Raw genomic sequence first — 14215 nt, 5'->3', positions numbered from 1 at the left:
ATAAATGCCATAAATAAGGCTTATTGGCCTAATATTTTGCACACCGAAAAAAACCTGGCAATTTTGATAGTAGGACAATGAAAGAAGAGTGAATCGTTGATTGTAGAAAAATGGACAAATAGAACTCATTAAACAAATTTAAACAATAGATAAAGTGAGATACATTTTTTTTTTAATTTTCACTGTAAATTAAAAAGATTTGAATTTAAAATCTCTTTTTTTTTTTTTTTCCTTTCATGTCAATCATTATTATTTATCATGTCAAATATAACCAAGTCCACTCATAACCCATTAAAGATGCAATGGAGAAGTTTGTCAACATCCAGACCAGAGAAGGTTGTCGGAAAACCATATTCAGCATCCCTAGTTCTGTCACAATCAAGTTGATAGCACTAAAGAAATGGATGGGTAGATCTTTCTATCAAAGGGGAAAAGGAAAATACTCCAGCAATTGTCAGAGCAGCAAGTTGTGTCACCCTCTGTATTTACCTCCATGCTTACTTGAAGCTCTGATCTTGCAAATCGCCTGCACAACTTCAGGATATTCTATAATTATTTTCAGTTCAATTGCTTATTAAAAACGATTTGGTTTGGTGGAAGGGAGCAAATGCTCAACTTCATTAATGGAAGTTGGATCTTGTGCCATGAACTTAATAATATATCAATGGGTTTGGCAAATAGATTGATGAGAGGCTTAGTATTTCAGGAGTTTCCAATATGCTAGTCCCATAAACACTAGTCGGAAAAAACATATTGAGTATCATCTATCAAATATTCCAATACAAAATTAATTACTTGGTCACACAATGGACCCGTACACCCTGGTATCCCAAAAATGTTCCACACAAAAACAAATAAATATTCCTCTTTCGGACATCTTCTTGATCAAGAATGGGCAGAAAAGGAAAAAAAATTAGTACAAGACAAAAGTATATCATTTACATAATTTGCTTATTCTAATCAAGTAACTAAAGAAAATTGCGAGTGGATTTGACTGGTGCCAGCATTGAAATTCCGGAAGGATTCTCTGAAACCACTTCCCAGAATAAAATTTGTAAAATTGAAAGGATATACCCATCTAATTAATCGCCACATCAAAGTACAAAAAACCTACCTCAAAGTCTCTCTCCTTTTCAAAACTGTCTTCTTGTGTCAACTTATGGATGTCTACCAATCATGCATGGATGTCTACCATTATGCCAATCTCTCAATTGTAGCTGTAACGCACTCAGATCCACTGCAATCGCTTTAGTTTTTCCACTACCACTAAATAAACTAGCATTGGGTTATAATGGGAACCCCCTGGTCACCTCATCAGCCACAATAATTTTCTGGCTGTGCTTGGTGTACTATACACTTAAAATACTGAATAGATATTTATGTATGTCTGTATCGATCCCACAATAATTTTCTGGATGTGCTTGGTGTACTATACACTTAAAATACTGAATAGATATTTATGTATGTCTGTATCGATCTGTTGCTTCCCTTTTTGACCTTTCTCAACCCAAGGCTGTACAACTTCAGAAATTCTTATTGTGCAGGTGGAGTTGTTAAGAATTGAGGGAAGAGGGTCGTAAACTAAAGTTATATACGCAACCCAATTTTCTCTTTAGAATTTAGAAATGCTCTTTGTGGAACTCAAACTTGGTGGAACCTTTTTGATTGAACTCATAGCAGAGCTTGCTGAGTTCTTTAGCCAAGACAGGCGCACCACAGTAAAAAACACCTGCTCCAAAAACCCCAATGATATTATTAAAAGAAGCAAAATTAAGTAAGGTCTTGTTTACTTGAGCTTTTTGAGAGATACACTTACCTATCCTTGCATTACAGTGCTTGGAACATAATTTAGAGAGAACCTTCTTCCAATTAGGCCTTGCAAAATGGGTTCGTACCTGATGAGAAAATTGGATACGTTTCAGTAAGAAAAAAAAAAAAGATTCGTCTAGAATTGCGATGTGGTGATCAAATTGCAGGGCAACAGAAGGTGTTGGAAGAAAACAAGATTTTGACATCAGAAATCTTACCCTTGTGCCAGAAACAATGTCCACGCCGTTCTTTGCATGGTTTAGGGCTTGGACCATGGTAATGAGGGCTGAACGGGCGTCACCTTCTTCATAAACACTGGTCAAGTAATTGTGCATTTCAATCACACCCTGGAGTTCAAACAAATAGTTAACAATCAAGGAAACATAGAAAATTCTTTCAAAATAATTATATGATTCCAAGCTAAATTGATATACCCTTTGATCAATGTCTGCGACTTCATTCATGACCCCTTTGAACCAATCAAAGGAACCTTGTTCCCTAGTTACCCAATAGAAATAAGCATTGGTAGTCCTCAGAGTCTTCTTTCGTTTTGGAGAGGTTCTATTATGAGTCGAAGCATCATTACTTCCAACACTTAAATCTGATGTCCTACTGATATCTGATCCCAAATCCTGAAACGTTAGGCATCAGAAATATGATTTTCCAAATTTCTTTGATTATAAAAGGAACATGTTAGAAAGTGAAAAATTGGAGCAGAATTTCTGGTTACTTACTGCCTGCTCCTCCATTTTGACAATGTTATTGAGCAAATCTTTTAGAATGCTGATAAAAGGAGTTGCTCCAATTCCAAGACCAACTAGTAACAGCACATCGTATTTCCGGTAGTCTTGTGCTGGGGCGCCATAGGGGCCATCTATTAAGAGCTTTGGCAAACTGTTATCAAATAATGATGTTAAATAACTGATATTGTGCTAACAAATGCTAGGACGACCAATTAAAAAATGTAAGTAAAAGTGACGTATTCATTACCATTTTTTGGTTGTTTCATCAGCCCTGAGAAGTCCACTCTTCCCAGCTACAGGACGTTCGCAGACCTCTGAGAATACCCTTTTAAGTTCTTGGGTCCAGTCACCTAGCTGCCGAATGTGAACACTAAGATAGTCATCACCAGGAGCGGAGGTAATGGAAAATGGATGCCTGGATGCAAAATCGAATTATGTTAAGCAAAGAAACCACTTCGCATTAGATGGTATAATCCATCAGAAACTCATGAAAAATAAACTGGACGAGAAATTGCCACAACGGCCACAACGGATGTTATACCACAACAGAAATTTTCATCAGTTAAGCCACAACGGTTTTCTGTTGAGGCCAAACTGAAGATTGTATAATTTCAATCATTGGCCAAAGCCAAATTGAAGATTGTATCAATGTACATATGATGGGGAAGTTTCAGGGACAGAAACTGCATTAGCCATGTGGCCATGTTTAACAGGTTTTCTCCCACTCACAGGACCACTTAAATTGGCTAGCATAACGACAGCTCCAGTAGCACAGGAGGTAGAGCTACCAAGAGTGCCTCCAACACTAAAAGAAGTGATATAAGGAACATTAGTAGTGACTTACCACTCGAATGGAGAAACAGCAGGGCACTGGACGAACATGTACTGCCCACTCTTGTATCGAAACTGGGAAGGCTTTGACATTTGCAATGTGAGGACATTACCAGGATAAATTGCAACCTAAATATTTTACAATTGAAGAAAAAGAGAAGTTATGGTGCGTCTTAACCACAAAGAGAAACTTTGGACTATCAAAGAGGCAAAAAATTTGCTTGGCTTTAAAATTTGCAGAAATGCGTTTTCAATTGGATGCCTTTAGGACCTTGTACTCACCTTCCGAAGCTGGACGGTATAGAAGCCAGAACGAAAAAATCTCAGTGCTCTTTCACCGGCGTATAATAAAACTGGAACAGCAAGATACATCCATGTCTGCAGACATGAACTCAACTTCAATTTACGTTTTCAATGACTGTCAATAAAATTCTTGTAATTGATAAAGAAAAGAATATGAATTATACCGTCTTTAGGTACCATCTATGCACTAGATAGAGGAATACACCATGGATGATGAGCAGGATGTAGACAAGGACAAATAGGTGGTGTGAATACCAGAATGCATTGAACCCAGTGAGCCTATCAAAGGGTTTTGGAAACTTAATGAGGCTCCGCCTGAACCACCGCGTTGCAAGCGTAAATGCAATTGCCATAAAGATAACCATTAAAATTCCAGTCACGCCCTCAGCCCCTCTAGCCAATTTAGCATAACTGGGTTTATGTCCTCCAAAGTCATCATGCAAATAACTCTGATATTCTTGATCAGATGAATTTATCAGCCTCGGAAAATCACAAGCAAGGTGGTTTCCAGCATGGAGAATGACACCAATTACAATTGCGGCTGCAATAGTCTGCTCACATTTATGAATTAAGGAGACTAAGAAATGAATGTACTCTACTGCATTCAAATTAAAATATTTCTTTTTTGGATATCATAATACTGAACATATATGAATCTCTATACAGTCTATCACTTTTAGATGCATTGATTATTGTGATTTCAATTAGTAGGATCGTAGTTCTTTCATGAATTCCAAAAACCACACAACTGTAACAATCTGCAACAATAGACACACATACAATCTATGCATTAGTATAATCTTGGGATTTCTCGTTGGGAATATATGTGAAATGGCATTTTCTTTCTGAAGATTTGTGAAAGTGCATTTAACCAAGAAAAGAAATTGAAAAGGAATGCATTATCGAGCTAATTATACCCGATGGAGATACATACAAGTCATGACTTGCAATCAGATAAGCACGTCTGTCACCTAAAGGAAAATTCATACCTAGGCAAGAGTACATGTGATGAGCACTGTTTGAGAAACAGAGGATCCCAGAACTAGCAGGTCCTTTTGTTGTTTTAATTAACTTTGTACAAGGTTGTTAAAATTTTCCGTTTTCTTAAAGGTAGGATTTGGACCTTAGCTGGCCTAAAAGTTTTCTAAATTAAAAGAATGTTGTTGAGTTATAATCAAAAATCAAATTGAGATCTATATCTTCATTATTATTTTTAGGATTACCCCTAATTTCAGTCTGGATAGTATTATTTTTTATGGGAAAATAAACTTAAATAGAGTGTAAAATTAATTAGTGAATCATTTTACTGTAATTAAAAACTTATTATTATTTTTTTATTATAAATACCATTTTAAAAATTTCAAATGAATGTTTCACCATTTGTTGGTCTTCTTGTTGAACAGCAACATCCTTACGAGATTAATTAATTAGGAGGAGAAAAATGAGTAATCTTGGAGAAAATTAGCATATAATTTTCTGTAATCTTGGCAGCCTTTGCTTCCTTTTTTTAAGTCAGACAAATTTGAGTGGTATCTACTGAGTACATACTGCCTAACCACATATTAGGGCATGGAAGGTTATTCATTTGTCAACTTTTGCTGCGTGTACATGCACTATTCCTGATAGAATATTTAAGTACAGGGCCAAGATGGCAAGACCGACCATCATGTTGACTTTTAGATAAAGTCTCCTCTATGGGACCCAAGGATAAACGTATAGAATAAGCAATAGAAGCAATAAGAGGGTTGGTAAATGATTTGGGATGTACCTTGTGAAAATTAATGTTGTCGTCGAAGGGCACGAAGTAACCTAATCTTGTGGATCTGAGCCAGGTTATTGTATTTCTACACACTGGCAAGAGAATGAGAGCCATGTTGAGCTTCAATGTCTCTGCTGCACCTTTAGCTGTTAGGAGACAATAACCCATGACTTTGAAAGCATTTTTGCTTGTATTGGATGAATTTCCATGTGAACAAGCCGATCATTATCAAAACCCATAGTGCTAAAACCCAAATTCTCCTCCAATTCTCTTGTAAAAAGTAGATTAGCTGCCCGCTTAACCTCCTTATTGGGCCTCTCTTTCTTAGTCCTTGTAAGTTTTGGCTCAAAGCCTGGCTGGTGTAGCTTAGCGCTTGACTATAGCTGAGATACGTGTCCTTTTGGAGAAGAAGCGTCTCCAATTGCCATAGCTACATCAGCACCAAACAAACAGTGGATCAAAATATCAGCAAGTGAATATTATACACGGGACAAGAGGATCTTAATCATGTCAACTTATTGCACTATCATTGACGGACAATGCAGCACGCGTAATAGTTAAATACGTACATGCGGTGGGCGAAGACTAAAAAGAGGCTACTATTAGCTTATCTCACATGGCTACCCAACTACGAATGCCAAGACCAAAACGTGATAGGAAAGTGAGTTGAAATCATCAATCATGAAGTATAGATCATGTATGACACTTCAATATTGCAAATAATAACACCCTTATACTGAATAATAAACTTTTCCTTCGAACTCTCCTTTTCTTATATTTAAAGCATAATTTACCTGATGACTTAGAATTTAAATTAAAATCTAGAAAGATGACAATGACAGAAAATAAATTAATACTAACCCTACCAAAAGGACATAAGAAACTAATTCTGAATGATAGTGTGTTGAGATATGATGTAGATGGTTGGTTGGGAGTTGGTGATGACCAAGTGATGGTGTGAAATGGTCTTGAAAATGCATAGGGACAACTGAAAACAACGTAGCAATGGTGATGAACAATAAATTGGATCAATTTTATTAACTATTTGTAAAACTAAAATCTTGCGTTGTTAACGTCGGCAAAAACCAGCTTTTTTGTCATTCTAAGCAACCTATATATTCATATATATTGCCTAACAGGATTGACATAACTAGCTAGTCTGTTTAAAAATTCCTGTTTTTATGCGAAGGAGTCACATGGACTGTGAAAGAATGTAAATAGGGTTGAGAGAGGAAAAAGAGAACAAAAGGCACACTCAAAGCAGTTCAACTACCAAATGTTTTTCAACATATATAGATATAGCTTACTAAATCAAATTAATTATATAACATCTCAAGAACTGCATTTTCAAATGCATTTAATCCTGGTGCACGGTTGAACAACATTGTAACCCTGACCCAATTGTTGGAAGATTTGGTGATTACTCGCCTAACAATGGACTTTGGAAGAATCAGTTTTAGAAGAATCAGTCTAACAAAATACTGTGCGTTTTTTAAATAATATTTTTACAATACAAAAATCAATTAAAAAACGAAACTACTGGTCAAGATGGCCCTGATTAAACAAATTTAAACTTGTATGAAAATGAAACCATACTATAGATACATATTATTAAGTTTATTAAAATGCAGATTCCCTATAGCTTTTCCCAAATGCAAGTAAAAAGGAGATGATTGTGCGAAAATCTCTGTAACATTGAAATAGAAGCGTATGAAACCAAGTGTTTAGAAGACCCACCTCAATGTAGCCAAGTCTTTCAGGATCCAACTCTTCCATTATCAAAGCTGCGTACTCCTCTGCTTGTTCCTTTAATCTTGACAACTTGTTTGCAGATGCACTTAGCATGATAATCTAACAATTTTGAACAAATAGCAAAAAAATAAAATAAAATAAAATAAAATTTTCAACAATTATTTCCTATATATTGAAAACCAAAAATTAAAAAAAAAAAAAAAGAGAGAGAGAGAGCTTAATTGACTAAAAAGCCCCCACCAACCCCACTTGAGAACGTAATAATAACTTTTGGCGGTAAATTTGGAAAATTCAAGATGCCATCTGTCAACCTCAGAACCTTGAAAGTAAGACCCGTAGTTCACTAAATGAATGTCCAATAATTATAGATATGATCCTTGGCAATATGGGAAGAAGGAAACGTCAGAGACGGAGAAAAATCGAAACATGATTAATTATAATGGAGTAGTTAGCTTTGGAATTTCACGGAGTTAAGGCCACCGAATACTGGCCTACCGGTGATTATTATAACCAAAATGACACCCTGTAGGCTATAAGCCAATATGAGTCGCTTTGCTAGTAGATAATTTATTTTTGCCAGAACCTGACAGGATGGTGATGGCTAATTCAGGCACGTTATAGCAGCAGACCACTTAATCAATCAAAGATTAATTAAGCTTATTTTAATCGATATCGAAAGAGGCATGATTATCAATAGTACCTCTTTAACTTCTTCTTCCGTGATTCTTCCATCATCATTCTTGTCCACCCTGTGATACCCCAACAATAAGATTACATGAAGTATAAGATTAATCATTCAACTAAAAGAAATATTAAATTCTAGAATTTTATTTTTTTAATAATTTTGGCAGGGATGAAAAGACTGTTTTGTCCTTGCTTATCTCAAGCACTGTTGACTGTGAAGTTGTTATAAACAGGTACCCTTGAATTATCTTTTAGTTGAACGAATAATGTAGTGTTGATTAATTAAACAGCGGATTAATTAATTAATAATAAAGTTCAAAAGTTACTGTCAAAAAAAAAAAAAAGAGTTCAAAAGTTTTAAATTAATCATATAGTTTAATGCGTACATGTCGAAGAAGATCTGGAGACGAGAATCGAAGCTTTGATCGGTGATTTGTGACCAAAACTCGTAAAGCTCGTCTCTGGTAATCTTGTCCACTTTCAACCTCCGTCTCCTACCCAATGCATCAAAGAGTTCAAGAGCAAACTCCCTGGAATCTCTCATACCTACAAAAAGTCAAATAAAATGAGAAAAATCAAAGAGAACATGATTTTCACAAGTAATGGAAACGCTTTCAAAATGTTTGATTAAAAACCTATGCATTGGGCAAAATCGGCGCGATAAAGATAACCGTCTTTGGCAAGCTTCTCAAAATTGCTTTGAACTTCGTTCCATGCATCTACACCGTTGCTTTTACTATTACTTATAAACCTCAATCCACGCAGCGCTTTTTGAGCACCGGAACGAGTCCGGTCCAGCTGTGCTCGCTGCTTTCTCAAAGCTCGAGCAGCCAAAGCCGACTCAAATCCACTTCCAACTCCATCATTGCTCGGCGAAGCCGACAACACCTTCGAAGCGTGTCCATGGCTCCAAGAAAACCTCCTCAGCTCCGCTTTCAACTCCTGCGAAAACTGCTTAGCTTTGGCCACCGCCTCCGCCTTCAACTCCTGCGAGAACTGTAGAAACTTATTCGACGAACTCCGCCTGATCGTCGGCGATCTCGACGCCGATGCAGACGCAGAAACTGGAGTTTCAGCTCCAGCTGAGGCGACTCCACTTCCATCTTCGATGTTAATAACCGTGGCCGGCTCGACACTCCGGAGGACAATAGTGTCATCATCCTGCAAATCAAGCGTGACTTCAACGAACTCTTCAGAAGGATTGAAGTCAGTACCGGGAGACGTTCCGGCGCTGAACGTTTCCTTGCCGGGAACGGAATCGGAGGCCCATCGGCGCTCATGTTTCGGTAAGCCCTTCATTGAAAGATATCCGACACGTATCAGTTGTTGTATAAGGTGGTGGTTTTACCTGTTAATGCGGGAGAGGGAAAGTGAGATCGAGCGATTTTTAATCAAGTGAAGGAAGTATATATATTTGTCTTAATCTTTGAACGCGTTGGGAATCTAATAAAAAAGACATACACAAGGTGTCCGCAGCTCTAGAGAGAGAAAATTTTCTTGATAGGGAATGGAAAAAAGCAAGAAAAAGACAAGCTTCTGTACCACATCAAGAGAGAGACAGGAAGGGACTGAGTACAGGCCTGGGGACGGAGGAAGAGCCAAGTAAATGTTTTATACATGAGAGCGATAAACCCACCTAAACGCATTGCTTATATATAGATTAATATTTGAATAATTAAAACAATAAATAAATACAGTGATGCACTCTCAGAGAGAAAACTCTAAGTTCAATTTTTGAAAAGCATATTATTAAGAGAGGTAATTATAAATTTAAAAAAATTTTATAAATTTAAAAAATTTTCTTTTATTTACTGTAAAATTGACATAAAACGATGTCATAAGAAAACAAATAATAATAATAATAATAATAATAATAATAATAATAATAATAATAATAATAAAGAATGCATTTTATTTTAGGTGTTTCTGTGTCATGGCTTTCGTTATCATGGTGCATCGCAAAATAACGCGTTTATGCTGGGGTCGAAAAAAGGAGATACAGAAGAAAGAAAAGAAAATGGTCCTAAAGAGAGAGAGAGAGAGAGAGAGAGAGAGAGAGGGGAGGGGGAAGTGGAAGGAATATTATACATTCAAGTTAGACATGCGATTAGAGGTGGGGCCGTTGATATGAGGCCTTTAGGGTCCACGGCGTGGATGAGTTTTCTGAGCTAGCCTCTTTTCTGTAGCAAAGTGTGTCGTTGGTAGCACAAATGAGTCAACAGATAGAGATTCCATTTGCAATTATGATAAACAATTCCTAGACTTTAAAAATATCACTAATAAGAAATTCCTCAGTGATGGAGCTCTTTAATGCTACTAGCTAATCAAATATAGATTTCACATGTTTCTTGTAGGTGTCAATGGAATTTGACCCCTTTATAAGATGCTTGAGCTACCTATTATGTTGTTGGATTTGTGTTCAAAAACTCGCGCGAGGAGAAAATTTTTACATGTTTTTACTAGGTTTCCTTGGTAATTTCCATTCCAATTATTTAAAGAAGGATTGTCTTTGAAATCAAATGAAAAAGCTAGCTAAAAGCAAAATGATCTTGATGAAACCAAGACAGATAATCTAGTTGGATGTATTATTAACTAGGGTTTAAGGAGGTGGGGAAGACGAGTCAACCATGTGTTAAGGTTTTATTTGTGGAGTAATGGCATAATCTGAGCTTGCCATAATAGGTAGTTAGTCGATAATAGTTTAATTGTAATAGCCCGGCCCACTAGTGATATTGTCCGCTCTGGGCCGAAGCCCTCACGGTTTTAAAAGCGTTCTTAGGAGTTCTGAACAACCAACTTATAAACCCAGCATTTCTCCCGTGTTTTGCCGATGTAGGATTTGCCTAGGGTGTTACAATCCACCCCCCTTATGGGACTCAGCATCCTCGCTGAGGTTTGCCTCACCATCGATCAAGGTTACACGCGGAGCAGCTCTGATACCACAAATGTAATGGCCCGGCCCACTAGTGACATTGTCCGCTCTGGGCCGAAGCCCTCACAGTTTTAAAACGCGTCACTAGGAGTTACGAACCACCAACTTATAAACCCAGCATCTCTCTCGTGTTTTGCCGATGTGGGATTTGCCTAGGTGTTACATTAATTGATAAATAATGAGTACCATTTGGAAGAGAAAGAGAAGAATTTAAAGAAGATAATAAATTGGAAATCAAAGCTTGGGATGTGAAGATTATTTGGTGATGGGCAGTAAGGCCAATTCCTACTCTGATACCATATGATGGTTTAATTAACATTATTTCACTTGCTTCATTATTGTAACTTATAGTTCAGTAAATACGAATACATGTGTGATTAGGATAGAGCTCTATACATATACATATTCATATTCCTTCAATATATATATATATATATATATATATATATATATGTTGAAGGAATATGGAGAATGAGGCAATAACATACCTCAAATGAGGTTACAATGCCTAACATTAGCTTAATAATTGCAAACATTAGCTAGTATTTACACATAAAGGATATACATGTGACGAGTTAGATAATCTTTATTAGCAGGGTGTGCTTCCCATTTTAAGAGAATGTAATAAAAGAGGAAATATTAATTATATTTGGTAAAGCTAATTATCTTATAATAATATTAATTTATCTTGTTATAATTATCTATACAGAAACTAAGGCTCCGTTTGGTTCACCAAAAATTGATTCAAAAATGGGAATGTAACACCCCTGCTCCAACCACTAGAGGAATTGTCCGTTTTAGCCCACCTCATCCTGAGCCTCACGGTTTTATCCCATAGTGGAATGGAGAACTTCCCAGGAGGTCATTCATCCTAGGATTTCTCTCAAGCAAGCATGCTTAACCCTGGAGTTCTTCTAACTCTCCAAGCTATTCAACCAAAAGGAGCCTCTAGTGATTAGTTTTCCCCATTTCAATGTATGATTTGATTCATTCCTATGTCCTGCATTCCACTATCCTAGGTAGCCTCGCCATCCTAGAAGCCTGCCAAGAGTTTACTCTCTTATGCCACTCCCCGCCCTCATCGGACCGCTTTCCTAGGTCGGGTCATCACAAGCCCACCAGCTTCCTCCTAGTTCGTCCTCGAACCACACATCTACCAAAAGGGGTCCGGCTCTGATACCATATGTAACGTCTCTACTCCAACCACTAGAGGAATTGTCCACTTTGGCCCACCCCATCTCGAGCCTCACAGTTTTGTCCCATAGGTGGAATGAAAAACTTTCTCAAGAGGTCACCCATCATAGGAATTATCTTAAGCGAACACGCTTAACCCCGGAGTTCTTCCAACTCTCCAGGTCATTCCACCAAAAGGCAACTCTAATGATTAGTTTTCCCCATTTCAATGTATGATTCGATTCATTTCTGTGCCCCGCATTCCACTACCCTAGGTAGCTTCGCCATCTTAGAAGCCTGCCAGGAGTTTACTCTCTTATGCCACTCTCCACCCTCATCGGACCATTTTCCCAGGTCGGGTCGTCACAGGGAATGAATGGATTGTTGGTGGTATGCCTTAGAACAATACCATAGTGTTATGTGTTGTAAACATAATTCCCAACATATGACTTTAAGGTTTCATTTAGCTTAAAATGTTTATGGTTAACAAAACAATCTTTTAGTTTCTTATTAGAAGTTCCATTCTCAAAGAGTTAAGAATATGAGTGTGAAACTATTTGATACAAGTGTTATCGAGGTTGGCTCACGAAAGGATATTGTGATGGACATGATATATTTGATTAGACTGTCACCTCTATCTGTTTCCACGGATTAGTATGAGATACTAATAAAAGTCAAATGGTGAGCCTCATGCCATCTAACATTATGATGTCGAGACAAATACAGTGGGTACTTATAAAATAAGTAGGTCAAACCAGTGGTGCATAGATGACATATATATAGAGTTTACTATTGTCAATATATTGTCATCTAGATCATAATATTGCATATAGTCTCTTGACCCGAGATTACATAGTTATCTTGTATATCAGTGGTTTGAGTTTGATACCACTTACATACTTGTATAATATATGGTATACAGGCGTATGTTAGCTCCAACTAGTTATATATGGAGATAGGTGTTCATTCAAGATATGATTCATTACCATGAGTAAATAGGGATAAAATCATATGCTATCTAAATTATTCTTGATAAAGAAAGTTCCTGGCCTAAATAGTTTGACTTAGTCAAAAGAAAGAGTTTATTATTCAAGAATTAGAATTTAGATGAGAATATATAATCCAAAGCAATTAGAGTTTGGCATACATTGTGACCCTACCTAGGATCAGGATTTTATAATGAAGAGACATTAATGAAGAGACATTGGTGGTATGTATGATCAAGGTTCAAACGAATTAGATAAATGTCATAGGGAATAGACAAATTTGAATTTAAATCAAAATGTTTGGATAAATTGGGATAAAAACTTAAAAATTTAAATAAAATTAGACATTAACAAAAAATTCAGAGGCAAAAATGATCTTTCTTCCAATATTTATTTATTTTGTTATAACTATCTATATAGAAACTAAATGGTAACCATTATTTTGATACATAAATGTCTTGGACACAAATCTTAGATTTTCTAAGCTTCTTGACTCAACAAAATTAATTTGTGTAGTGTATCCTTGAGTTTATGTGGAGAAAGTCTCGAATCCACTTAAAAAAGATTTTGAAATTAATGTTGTGCACCTAATTTGCAATTTTTTTTTCTTTTTTTTTTTGATAGCTAATTTGCGACTTAATTAAGAGGTTGGAATAATTCAGATTAAATACATGCATCTAAATGTTCCAAATAAAATTGAGCATCGTTTGGTTTCATATATTACAATCGTACATGTGTTGGTCCTATTGAAGCCACTGAATTTTTTGTGCGTACACTTTCACAGTTGTATCATGTTTGTACTTTTTTTTTTGTGAGAATGAGAAAAGCTAAAAGGCTAAGCAACAGCAGAACGGCTGTAAGAAACTCCTACAACATTATGAAACAGCCACGATAGAATACTAACAGAAGGTTCTTCTAAGAAGTGCCGACCAAGAGGCAAAAAGTAAGCCATATAAGCTAACCAATCAGTGCTGAAATTTCCTTCCCTATAAATGTGATGAATCTAAACATCCCAATCCTTAAGAAGAAGATTACGAATGGAGTTCACAAGACAGCATAAAATGCATTGCTTATTCGAGACACCCAGAATAGTATTGACCGCAGTCAAGTTATCACATTCCAAAATAACTCTCCTATAGCCTCTGTCATAAGCCAATCTTAGCCCCTTATGCATAGACCATATCTCAGCTACAAGAACAGAAGAGACGCCATACGAAACCGCAAAAGCAAAGAGCCAATTCCC

At 36.6% G+C, this 14215-nt stretch overlaps 1 protein-coding gene across 1 annotated transcript; it reads right to left on the bottom strand.

Annotated features, from left to right (window-relative positions):
• Positions 1-742: 742 nt before the first annotated feature.
• Positions 743-9282, bottom strand: LOC110665398 (respiratory burst oxidase homolog protein A-like). The gene is given in 15 exon segments (XM_058142162.1): positions 743-1729; positions 1817-1895; positions 2028-2156; positions 2244-2441; positions 2544-2703; positions 2800-2967; positions 3397-3512; positions 3666-3761; positions 3851-4237; positions 5455-5626; positions 5628-5875; positions 7183-7296; positions 7898-7946; positions 8268-8427; positions 8517-9282. Coding segments are annotated over 15 exon segments (2850 nt in total). The 5' UTR covers positions 9181-9282; the 3' UTR covers positions 743-1619.
• Between the last annotated feature and the right edge of the window lie 4933 nt (positions 9283-14215).

Source organism: Hevea brasiliensis, unplaced genomic scaffold (assembly GCF_030052815.1).
Source record: "Hevea brasiliensis isolate MT/VB/25A 57/8 unplaced genomic scaffold, ASM3005281v1 Scaf357, whole genome shotgun sequence".
Lineage (NCBI taxonomy): Eukaryota > Viridiplantae > Streptophyta > Magnoliopsida > Malpighiales > Euphorbiaceae > Hevea > Hevea brasiliensis.
This window is presented reverse-complemented; position numbering and strand designations above follow the sequence as displayed.